Here is a 12377-nt window from a genome sequence, read left to right on the forward strand (position 1 = left end):
ATGCACCTGCGCTCACCTGTCCTCAATTCCTTTCACAGTGTTTGGCATGCAGAACAATCTGGCCCCCAGCTCGTCCACCCTGTCCCATGGCATGACCACCACCTCCACAGGTCCGTAGCTGCGGTTTGAAGCTCGGGGGCTGGGGAGTTATGCCTCTTTGCAGCTATAACTCACAAGATCACCTTTCAGCAACTGAATGAGAGACACAAAACATCCCACAAAACAATTGGAGGATCCTACAAGACACGAATTGAGTTGTGTAAAGCAGGCGTTAGGGCTGTGGGAGTTCAGAAGGGAAGGAGACGCGGGAGGGTCTAGGAGGACTTCGGGGAAAAGGCGGCCCTTGGAACAGTCCTAGAAGGACGAGGGTTATACCAAAGAAAGTGCCATTTAAACTCTCAGTGTTGCCCCCATGGCTGGCAAGAGTTGATTTCATTATTCATTATTATTATTCATTATTATTGTCTTCCTCTCACCTGGGGAGGCTCCTGTCTGCCAGGGCTGGTCAGGCTGCTTCTAGCCTGCGTGGAGCCGCTTGCCCACCCTGGCCTCGCTCACTCAGTGGTTCCTCTCCTGCAGCGTACGGTGTGAAGAAGAACATGCCCCAGAGTCCCCCCGTCGTGAGCACGGGCGTGTCCACCTCTGCCGGTGAGTGCTGTGGGGGCAGCTGGCCACAGAGAGAATTGTTCCACAGTGACACCTGGCATATGGGAGGAGGGCATATGACCCGTTGGTGGTCTGAGATTCACAAATACGACTCACTCTAAGGGCTTCTCAGTTGTTCCCATGAATGAGCAGAGATGAGCCATGTCCCTGACCTTACCTTGGCCTTCCTGTCCAAGGGGACAGGAAGCTCCACCCTCCACACCTGCCTAGGGTCAGGCACTTACTCCCCAGCCCCCACCCCTGTCTGGAAGCCTTTGGCCTGCTCCTGTTACACGCTTCCCATCACAAGAGCCAGGGACCCCCTCAGAAGCTGCCATACCCTCCCTTCTCTCTATAGACTATTTATCACCTTGGGTTCATGGCACATGGTGGGCTATCCCCTCCACTGCTCTGATCCTGATGTGTTTCCTTCAATGATTCATTCATTCAAAAAATATTTACTGATCACCTGCCTTGTGGGAGGCAGACACTGTTCTAAGGGCCCAAAGTACAGACATGAACAAGGCAGGCTACATTCCTGCCTTCAGCAGGCTGATATTTCCAGTGAAGGAGGCAGATAACAAACAAGTAGACAAGTATACAAGATAATTACAGAAAATGATATGTATTTGATGGAAAGAAATAGTGAGGTGGTAGAGACAGGCATGTGTGTGTGTTAGATGGGGTGGTCAGTAAAAGCGTCCCACCAAGATGCTAACACTCGAGATGTGAAGGATAGAAATGAACCCAAGTTAATTAAAGAATGGCCTGCCTAACAAGGGGACTTTTGTCCATTCACTAAAGATCCTATAATGTCCAGGTGGGGGGCAGCCTCATAGGCCAGTTGCCCAATGCTTCTGACATTGACTCAACCTCCTGAAGGCCAGGCCCTCCCGGGAAGGGGAGGATGTCTCTGGTCCTCAAGATGCTTCTTAGCAACTGTCAGCGAAAGCAGGGCACCCTCAAATTAATCTCTCTCTTTTCTTCCTCCCTCCTTTTCCTTCTCCCTCTGGTCATTTCTTCTCTCTGCTTTCTCCTGGCGCCTTTTCCTTCCTCCTCACCCACTTCTTTCCTCTCTAGCCAGCACTACAAGTGTCCAGAATGATGAGCTCTTGCACAAGGACTGTAAATTCCTGATCCGGGAAAAAGACAACGTGCCTGCTACCAAGAAGGAGATGGAGCTGCTGATCATGACCAAGGACAGTGGGAAGGTCTTCACAGCCTCCCCCGCCAGCATGTCTTCAAGTACGTGGGAGCACACGTGACTTGGGTTCAGAAGAAAGACAGACAGTATAGAAGACCAAATGTCCTGGCCAGGTGGCTTGAGATGTTTTAAGAATGAAACCACAGTCATCCCATTCAAATGAAAAATGCCTGCTGAATAGGATGTACCAGGGTCTGTCCTGAGTGCAGATAAACCAGGAAAATTCCAGCAAAGAGCTCCCAGAGGGGTCTTTAGGGAACAGCAATTCTCCTAACCACAGACATAGGTGGGGGAACTAACCCCAGGAAAGCCAGCCCCTCTTCCTGCCAGGCTAACCTCCACCTCCCCAAGTGGAAAAGGATATGGGGCAGGATTGGGGGAGTGGGGAGAGAATATTCCAGATTATCACGGGTTGTGTGCACAGCTTCTTTTTCAGAGGATACCCTAAAAAAGGAAAAGCAAGCAGCCTACACTGCTGACACCTACCTAATCTCAGACACTAATGGTAAGAGCAAATCTGATCACTGTCCACTCTGACTTCAGCCAACCCCGTGTCATTTATTTGTCATCTGAGACCTCTACTCAGAGTGTGGTCCCTGGACCAGCAGCATCGGTAACATCCGGGAGCCTGTCAGAAACACAGACTCCTGGACCCTAGCCCAGACCTGCTGAGTCTGCACTTTGACAAACCCCCAGTTGATGCATGTACGCACACGATGGAAGCAGACGCTTCCCATGGCACTTCTAAAGTCCACAGGGGCATTTTTTTCTCGCCTCGCTCGTCCTCCCGTAATTTTCAGAACTAATAGAAAAGTGCTTTGCAAAGCACTGGCTAGCTTTATTTTTTTTTTTTTCTTCCCAAATATCAGGATTGTCTCCTGGATAACTGCATTTCTTCACATGCTCTAGGTGCCATAGAATCTCTCCAAATCACTGATTTCAGAGAAGTCGGTAAAGGAAGGGAAAAGTGAAGTCATAGAACATTTTTAGATAAATGCAAATGAAATCAGTTAAAATCCTCAAAAGGCCTGACTCTAAAGTCTTCAAAGTTAGCAGTTTTGTACATTTTAGGGCTTGACGTGGGGCTGTGGAGCCAAAAGACCCTTTTCAGAATTTGATGACCGCTATAAACAATTTCCCCGAAAAAGTCGACATGTGCTGCAAACACTCAATGGTCAGATAGCATCAGGGACTCACGAACAGCCCAACTCCAAGCCCATCCTTGCCATTCTTTCCCTTCACCCCAGGCTGGGAACCGTATTCAAAGTCTCTTAACCAATAAATCAAGAGTCATTTCTCACAGCACATCTCTTATTGAATGCAAATGTCACCCCCACCGTGGAAGGAACTCTGAAAATGGCTTGGGCTTTTAAAGTTCAGCTTCACCAGTGGGTAATGAAACTGTGCTTTCCCCCACCGTTAATTGTTTGCCAAGCCGTGTCTTCATCAATGGAATTGTTGCAAATATCAGATCAGCGAGGACTGAGTTAATGGGTGTTCCTGTAAGCGGCTGTTCCGCAAGGTGCCTGGGGGACGTATTTACCTCAAGCCCTGCCCCAGGTCAGCGCACGCACCGGCTGTCTTGTGGGATCCTGCAGTCTAAAAGCTCAGGTCAAAACCTGTGTTCTGGGGTTTGTCTTTCAGGAGACGTGAAGACTGTGTCCACAAAGGCCAAGGCCGCCTCTGCAGGTGGGTGAGAATGGCGGGTCCTGCAGCGACAGGAGCCGATAGGGCTGGTTATGGAGAATGAGCAGAGAGCAGCCCCCTGGCCTGAAGCCAGTGCACACAGGAGCCACCCACCTCTAGAGGGGTCCCCTGAAGGCTCGATGGAAGCAGAGTGGAGGGCAGTAGAGGGGGCAGGCTGCAGAAGGAACTTAGCTCAGGGGATGGTGTCCATAGCCCCCACCGCCCCTGCTGGGCACCCACTGTCTGCCCATCGGTCAAGGGTCTCCCAACGTGGCAGGAGCCACACCAGGGCTACTCTTGTGTCTTACAGAACCCCCGCACGGCTTCAAGGTGACACTAAGACCACACACATCTCCATCCCTTTACACTTCCCACACTTGCTCCCACAGTCTTGTGAGAGAAGCAGATCAAAGTTTATCACCCCGTTTTAGACACTAAAAGCACTCTCACTAAAAAAAAAAAAAAAAAAAACTCTTCCTGGCCACCCCTTAAGTGCTAAGTGTAATTCTAGGCACTTGGGGATTACAAAGAAAGAGCCATGTGACCTGAGACGAGGAGATGGGAATGCTTTACGTTTGGGCCAAATAATTTGGCAGATTAATGTTCATAATAAAGATTTTAAACCTAGTGCTGTGTGCTACACCCTCTGCTAATTACGTCAGATGCCTTATCTCCTTTCATTCAACAACCATCCTATGAAGTAGATAATCTTTGAACCCCACTTAATAAAAAAGGAAACAGAGAGGTTAAGTGACCTTCTCAGGGTCACACAGCTTGGGCTCAGGATTGTCACACTTCTGCTCTTCACCAGCCATGGCCCTGTGTTCATTCCAGGAGCCAGCCCCATCCTTCACAGAGCTGCACAGGAACCTGAAGGCCCCCACTCACATTCACTCGGACCCACAAGAATTCATCAAAAGCCAGAGAATTTGGAGGGAAGAGGGCAAGAGACACCTGCATACGCCTTACCTTTCCCTTCTCTTCCACAGATTTCCATGGCTATGACCACCGTAGCGATGGTGGTGGCGGTGGTGGTGTTGGCAGCGGTGGCGGGGGCCCGTGGGGGGCAGTGCCAGCCTGGTGCCCCTGCGGCTCCAGCTGCAGCTGGTGGAAATGGCTACTGGGCCTGCTGCTCACCTGGCTGCTGCTCCTGGGGCTGCTCTTTGGCCTCATTGCTCTAGGTACGTGGGGACGGTGGCGGGGCAGTGGGCTCAACTGCCCATTCAGAAGGGCAGGAATGTGTCCCAAGTGTCAGGGGCCAAGGAGCCTGAGGTCATGGGTTCAGACCCCTTGTTACTGCAGATGGGGAAACTGAGGCTCAGGAGGCACCTGGCTGAGGTCCCACAGCTGCTTAGTGGCAGAGCTGGGATTCTAATGGAGCTCCTGATTCCCGGCCCAGGGCCCCCTGTCCCTATAGCGGTCTGCGCTAACCATTTGACTGCCCTTAATAATCAGGCAGTACCTTTATATAGCCTTTTTTCTTTTTAAATTTCTTGTGTACATCATTATATTTCAACTTCTGTATAGCCTCCATCGTGTTCACCACCAAAAGTCGAGTTTCCTTCTGTCACCACTCAAACGTCCCCCTTTACCCCTTTTACCCTTCCTCCTTCCCGTCTGGTAACCACCAATCTGTTCTCTGTATCTATGTGTTTGTTTTGATTTTTCTTTTTTTTTCCTGCTTTTTCTCCCCCAAATCCCCCCAGTACATAGTTGTATATTTTTTTAGTTGTGCGTCCTTCTAGTTGTGGCATCGTTTTGCTTGTTCTAATCTTCCACATATGAGTGAAATTATATGGTATTTGTCTTTCTCCGTCTGACTTATTTCACTTAGGGTAACATCAAGGCCCACCCAGGTTGTCACAAATGGCAAGACTCCATCATTTTTTTTTTTTAAGATTTTTTTTCCTTTTTCTCCCCAAAGCCCCCCAGTACATAGTTGTATATTCTTCATTGTGGGTCCTTCTAGTTGTGGCATGTGGGACGCCACCTCAGCGTGGTCTGATGAGCAGTGCCATGTCCGCGCCCAGGATTCGAACCAACGAAACACTGGGCCACCTGCGGCGGAGCACGCGAACTTAACCACTCGGCCAGCCCCTGGACGCCATCATTTTTTATGACTGAGTAGATAAGGCTGCAGTGAACATACAGGTGCAGATACCCTTTTGAGTTAGTGTTTTCATGTTCTTTGGATAAATATCCTTTGCTTTCCATGCTCTGTTGCTGTTCCACACCAGCTCCCGGGGAGAGTGAGGGCCACCTCTGTCACCGTCTCAGATGAGAAGACTGACTCCCAGACCAGGTTTCTTTAAGGCTCAGTTATGATTTTAAGTAGGTTAATCCCTCTGGAGCCACAACAGAGTGTCTCCGCATAAATATTCCAGCAACACGTCCCCAGTGGCACACCGCCACAGAGCCCGGAGCCCCCATTCCAGGCTCCCTTGAGGAGTGAGTGTGTGCCTGGAAGGACCGGCTCTGCCCCTCGGGCTGAGCTGCCTCATGTGTCCGTTTCAGCGGAGGAGGTGAGGAAGCTGAAAGCGCGTGTGGACGAGTTGGAGAAAACCAGGAACATGCGGGTTATGGAAGAGAAGGTCGAGGCTCAGGTGCAGGGTGACAAGCCTGAGGTGGGAAAAGGCATGGGGAAAACTGGGCTTTACGACGACGGCCAGAAGGAGGTGCTCTGGGAATTCGTGAGGAACAAGCTGATGATGGAACAAGAAAACGGTGAGCAAGCGGCAAGGCAAAGAGCCAGCCCCTCCCGGTCACTGGCTCCTTTGTCTCCGGGTGGAGCAGTGCCCCGTTCAGGGGACTCTTGAACTGTCTCCTCATTCAGTCCTCTGATAGTCCTGTGTTGGGAGGACCAGTGTGCGAGCCCATTTTACTGTTGGGAAAACCGAGACCTGGAGAGAATTGCCCAAGGTCACCCAGCTAGCACACTTTAGAATCTGACTGCTAGTCCTAGCCTTGGTTTTCTTCCTACTGTGCCGTGTGTGTGTGTGTGTGTGTGTGTGTGTGTGTGTGTGACACAGAGGATATGCAGCTAACACAGGGTTTCCTTTCCCTTCTAGGAAATCTCCGAGGAAGCCCGGGCCCTAAAGGTACTGCAGTGGATCAAGACTTTTCCCTGTTCTCATTTCCTGCACTTGGAGTGGGTTTTCTGGGTGGATTGGAAAACTCTTCTTGTTTCCAAATTGAAAGATGAGCAGTGGAAAGACCTTACAGTATCTGTTGGGAGGGCTGAGAATTGACTTTGCAGTTAGAACATCCTGGAACGGGAAGGGACCTAATACATCATGTAAGGGAAGCCCAGCAACGTGCCCTAGTGACACAGGCAGAGATGGAAAGGGGCCCACGCCACATGCCGACTCACCTTGAAACGCAGTTTAGGGATTCTCAGCTGGTCTTAGCATATGGGGAGAGAAGAGCCCTTGGGTTCTCACCTCATCTCACAATTTTCATATCTTTCTGATTTTAGGTGACATGGGAAGTCAAGGCCCTAAAGGTAAACAGAACACGGAAATTTCTACCTTAAATATTTGCGAGGGTCAACTGTTTAAAGCAATCAGCAAGCGTCAGAAACCCCCCTCACGCTCTCCTGCCATCCCCCTTCTGCAGCGGGACCGTGAACTGCAGAGCAGTCTGCAGGCCCTTGGGGGCAGGGGGCTCATGACACCGCAGGGCTATACATCTCTGAGGCAGCACCTACATCTTCTCAGGGCCCCAGGGACCCTCAGAACAAGGACCCTGAGGTGGCATGCGTCAAGGGCCCACTTCTCTCCCAGCTCCAAAGGGCAGTCTGAGGGCCTGCTACTATACATCCTCAAGGGAAATTTCTAGAAATACAGATTCCTGGGTCCTGCCAGGAATCAGATGCTCCTGCATCAGCTGTTCTGGGGCTAGACCTCCCCACCCCAGGTTAATTCGGCTGAACCAGGTCAGGAACCACCGCCTGCTCTCGGGGGTCTTAGCCAACGGGGACTGGGGGTAGAACCCAGCACTGAGGACCCTGTGGGGGAAATCCAGTAGGAGCAACACCACCTGCCTTCAAAGGGCAGGTAGTCTAGCAAGGAGGCAGGACATATTCACAGGAAAAGGTGCCCCGCCATCTTAGTTGGGGGACAATCACGTGCTAACTTATGTGGCACACACTTAGGTGCTGTGGGAAATTGACATATTTCCTCAGAAAAGTGGTTTGACAATCAGTGGACAGGCCCACGGGTGGGAGGAAGAGGTTTCCAATCCCAGTGACGGCAGCAGTGCCCCTTGATCTAGCCCAGTGGAGTTTGCAACTTCAGTGCGTTTAAGAATTGCCAGAAGATTCTGGGCCCCACTCCCAGAACCTCTGATTCCGCAGGTGTGGGTGGCCCGGAGCCTGCAGTGTTGGCCACCCTGTGTGGCTCTGAGGCCAAGGGCGCGTGGTCCATTCTGAGAAACACTGTTCAAGGTGACAGGGCCACCTTTCTGTCCCCAGCTCCACCTCCCTTCCCAAGAGATCCCAGTGCAGGAATTGGGGCTCCTCCGCTTGGTGGCCCTCCACTTCTCATCAAGATTCCCTGCTGCCATGCGCACACCCTGGGTCACTTCCTCAGCCCCCTTCCCCACGGCTTCAGCCAGCAGGCCACACACCCCTCCTGACCATGCCGGGGACGGGGACCAATGGTCCCAGAGCCCCTCGGCCTGCGGTGCCATAAAATACAGGGTGCCCAATTAAACTTGAGTTGCAAATAAACAACAGAAAGTTTTTCATTATAAGTAAGTCCCAGATGTTAGATGGAACATACCTATAGTAAAAATTTATTTGACGTTGTCTGCAATTCAAACTTAACTGAGCACCCTGTGTTTTTATTTGCTAAATTTGGCAATCCTACCTGAATTCCACCAGCGGCTCCTCTGAGTAGCTGGCCCGAGTCCTCTGGCTGACCTCTCTCTTTTGTCTCTGTTCCCACAGGAGACCGAGGACTCCCTGGGACTCCAGGTGTGTAACTTCTGATGCGTGGCTGGGATTGCCGGCTCTCAGTCCCGGCTCCCGATTCTGGGAGGAAACAGGGCTGAGAAATTCTGTGTATCCACAGGTATCCCTGGGCCCTTGGGCCACCCAGGTCCAGAAGGACCAAAGGGACAAAAAGGCAGCGTGGGTAAGAGTCACTTTTTCTATTCGCTCATTCCCTTATTCATTCACTCATTCAATAAATGTTTATTAAGTGCCTGCTGTGTGCCAGGCCCTGTTTTAGGTGCTGGGGAGACATCAGTGAACAAAACAGAGAAACCCCTGCTTACATTTGGGTGGGGGAGAAGGGCAGCTGACCTGATAAATAAGAAAAGGACATAGCAGAGCCGGAGGTGGTTGGTGAAATGGCAAAGACAGAGCTCGGCAGGGCAGTGGGAGTGCTGAGGGGGTAATTTTAAATAGGGCCCTCACCGAGAAGGCGCCATTTGAGCAAAGTCTTGAAGGGAGTGAGGTAGCCAGGCACCAGGAGATCTGGGGGGCATATTCCAGGCAGAGGGAACAGCCACAGGCCCAGGGGCAAGGATGCCCCCACTGATCAGAGAGCAGCAGGAGGAGGAAGAGGGGGAGGAGGAGGTGGAGGAAGTAGAGGGGGAGGAGAAGGAGGGAGAGAAGGAGGAGGAGGGGGAGGAAGGGAAGGAGGAGGGGATGGAGGCCTTGGCTGGAGGCCACAGGGAGGCAGAGGGTCCAGAGGGAGGGGCAGCGGGCGAGGCCGACCCTGTGGGCCTTGGAGGCCCTTGTGAGGACTTGGGCTTTTACGCCAGTGAGTTGAGAAGCCCTTTGCAGGTTCGAAGCAGAGGTAGGACCTGATCCGCTTGCCTTTTCGAAGGGTCCCTCTGGCTTTTGGGTTGAGCCTGGGCTACAGGGGGCAGGAGAGAAGCAGAGAGACCGCTGTGGAGGCTCCTGTGGCACCAGGTCCTAACTGTGAGGTGGCCATTCCCTTCTGTAGGAGAGCCCGGCATGGAGGGACCCATGGGCCAGAGAGGGCGAGAAGGCCCCGCGGGACCTCGCGGTGAACCAGGGCCTCCTGGGTTTGGAGAGAAAGGGGACAGAGGTAAGAGGCGATGCCTTCACGGGGAGGGGTAGCAGCTCCCTGCTTCCTCCTTACATCTTCCTCCCTCCCTCCTTCTTTCACTAGCACTTGCTGAGCCCCTGCCTTGAGCCAGGAGTGGGGGTCTGTGCCAGGCCCTGTGGAAACAGTGGTCTAAGGAGGGGGCGTGAGCTGGCTGTGGTTGCAGGCCTAGGGCTGAGAACCCTACAGTGCTCGCAATCCATGGGGAACACGGTCACAGGAGAAAGGGTCTTCCCTAGTTGGGGGCAGGGGGTCAGGGCCTCCACACAGGGCAGTCAGTACCTGACCGAAGGCGGAGTTGGGTGCAGGCCCTTGAGCCTCTCGCGGCTGGAACTAGGCAGGGAAGGAGGCACAGAAAGCCCCAGACACGGGCCCAGTCCTGGAGGAGGCTGGGAAGATTTTGCAATTAGATTCTTAACCATGAATCTGCTTTTATCAGGGGAAACTAAGCGCAGACTCCAGAAATTCTCTTGATGCCAAAAGATCGTGAGCAAGAAGCTTTATTGTTAACTTCATTTTCTCTTAAAAATATTGCTCAGCCAGGCAACAAATATTTATTGAGCGCCTACTGGGTGCCAGACTTTGTGGAATGTGAGGGCTCTGGGGTAGAAGCTGAAGGTGTTTTGGTGACTTGTGGCCTCATGGAGGCACCAAACGGATCAGAGATCACCAGCAGGGTGAGGAGTGTCCCCTCACCACACACACAAATGATACCACCAGGCTGGGCAGACAACCAAACTGAGGGGCCACTCTCAGAGTGCTCATTTCTCCCCAGGGGCTGCTGGTGTGCCGGGCATTCAGGGCCCACCTGGTGTCCCAGGTTCTGTGGGTCCCAAAGGTAAGTCAAGTGCCCAAGTTTGCCACGTTCAGGATGGATCACAGAGGTCCAGGTGCTGGCATCCCCGACAGTCCTAACCCACCAGCCCAGGCCTGGCCGGGGTCCATGGGCCCAGGGAGGGCTCCCCTACAAAGGAGTCCGTAGGGGTCAGGATTGGGGCCATATTTTTGGCTCCATGGTGGATTGGGAGCCACATTTCCATCTCTCTTTGACGGCCCCTAAGTGGGTAGATGGATCAGGATATCAGAAGTCAGACAATTTCCTCGCCTGGCTGGGGCCCAGATGCACACATCTGAGAGGAACATGTCTGGACAATCCAGGCCAATGGGGCCTTCTCACAGTTGGATGCCATCTGGTCACCTCTCCTCCCTACCCCTGCCCCAGCCCCAAGGTTCTACTCTGACTGGGAAGGATAGAGGGGTCTCTTGATCCCACCCGGCTACAGCTTCTTCCCTAAGGAGAACCTTGCCCTGGGGTCACTCCTGGACCCACTGACTCCGGGGTCCTGGCAAGAACCCGCACCATATGGGTGACACCCACACTCACAGCCCTCACCTGGCAGGGAGCTCTCCCACCCACCCTTCACCATGGGGTCAGACGGCCCTGGCCTGTGCCTGACCCTTCTGATAATTGTTGTCTTGTCATCCTTCTCAGGTTCCAGCGGTTCTCCAGGCCCACAGGGCCCCCCAGGTCAGTGTGCTTCTTCTTATAAATAGATGCTATTTCTGGGGCAGAGAAAGGGGTGTAAAAAGCAAAAACAAACATTTTTAAAGCACAAGGAGCAATTATAAAGAGAGCCACCTGGAGACACGAAACTCACATCCACGCGTGTGGCCCTGTGGCCGAGGTTGGGGACCTGGGGCCCCTGTGAGATCCACTCTCGCCTGGCTCGGGGCACGAGGCCCTCCAGCAGCTTCAGCAGCAGACGGCCCCCTCCTGCCTTGATCTGAGCAAGTGTCTGCCTCTACCTCAGCCCCTGTGGCTCAAAGAGCTCGTCCTGCCGTCCTGGGCACCCCGAGCTGCAGCCCACACTGTAATGCAGGCCAATGTCTCTGCCAGGGCCCGTGAGGCATCCTTCTGCCCAGGGCCTGGTAATCCGGGGGGCAAGGAACCTGGGACAGGATGACGTAGCAGGGACGTGGGGAGGAGCCCATGGAAAGCCCTTGGTGTGTGCGCCTGTGTGTCTGTGCATGTGTGTGCCTACATGTGGGCATGCGTGCGTCTGGGTGTGTACCTGTGTACATGTGTGTGCGTGTGTGTTTCCGTCCCTCCAAAGCTGGGGACAACCACATGGTTTCCTCTGCTTGCAGGCGCTATAGGTCTCCAAGGGCTCCGAGGCGAAGCGGGACTCCCTGGTGTCAAAGGTAAGCTGGGAGGACGGGTCGGAGGAAGGAGATGTCACCTGTGGATGCCTCTCACTCACGAAGGAGGTCTGGGGGACAGGGAGGGTCTGACGGACATGACCAGCCTGTGCAGGCTGACAGGTGAGTGAGGGGAAGGGGAGGTCAGGACAGCGGGGAGCCTGCCTTCAGACACAGACACTGCCCCTTCTTGGTCGTCCCTTCCAGGGCTCTTTACACCAAGGTGTCCATTTCCTTTTCAGGTGACAAAGGGCCTATGGGACCACCAGGATCCAAAGGTATGTTGCTCCCACTGCCACTCAGACATCACCACAGTTTTCCAACTCCTGGGAACCCAGGTGTGACCCCTGCCCTGGGGTCCAAGAACGCAGATGACACTGGCTCCTGGACCCCAGGACTGGAGGGATCCCGGAGCTCATTTTAGTTCAACCTCTCAGATAGGGAAACTGAGGCACAAAGAGGGAAAATGAAGTAGCAACGTTGGACCAACATCACAGTGCAATGCTCGGTGGTCCTCGGGGTGGTGAGGATGCAGCACCAAGGCATCCCTCTAGTCTGGCCCCCCT

At 53.2% G+C, this 12377-nt stretch overlaps 1 protein-coding gene across 1 annotated transcript in view; it reads left to right on the forward strand.

Moving 5' to 3' along the window:
* The window catches only part of COL17A1 (collagen type XVII alpha 1 chain), a 50691-nt gene that overhangs the window by 18135 nt on the left and 20179 nt on the right, over window positions 1-12377 (forward strand). The window contains exons 12-27 of the mRNA XM_070483764.1: window positions 39-110; window positions 580-648; window positions 1726-1890; window positions 2274-2354; window positions 3494-3538; window positions 4525-4716; window positions 6050-6259; window positions 6604-6633; window positions 7011-7037; window positions 8484-8510; window positions 8608-8670; window positions 9490-9594; window positions 10388-10450; window positions 11105-11140; window positions 11761-11814; window positions 12054-12089. Coding sequence (XP_070339865.1) covers window positions 39-110; window positions 580-648; window positions 1726-1890; window positions 2274-2354; window positions 3494-3538; window positions 4525-4716; window positions 6050-6259; window positions 6604-6633; window positions 7011-7037; window positions 8484-8510; window positions 8608-8670; window positions 9490-9594; window positions 10388-10450; window positions 11105-11140; window positions 11761-11814; window positions 12054-12089 — 1275 coding nt within the window. The remainder of the gene's footprint in view (window positions 1-38; window positions 111-579; window positions 649-1725; window positions 1891-2273; window positions 2355-3493; window positions 3539-4524; window positions 4717-6049; window positions 6260-6603; window positions 6634-7010; window positions 7038-8483; window positions 8511-8607; window positions 8671-9489; window positions 9595-10387; window positions 10451-11104; window positions 11141-11760; window positions 11815-12053; window positions 12090-12377) is intronic.

This window comes from Equus asinus, chromosome 2 (assembly GCF_041296235.1).
Source record: "Equus asinus isolate D_3611 breed Donkey chromosome 2, EquAss-T2T_v2, whole genome shotgun sequence".
In the NCBI taxonomy this organism is placed as follows: Eukaryota; Metazoa; Chordata; class Mammalia; order Perissodactyla; family Equidae; genus Equus; species Equus asinus.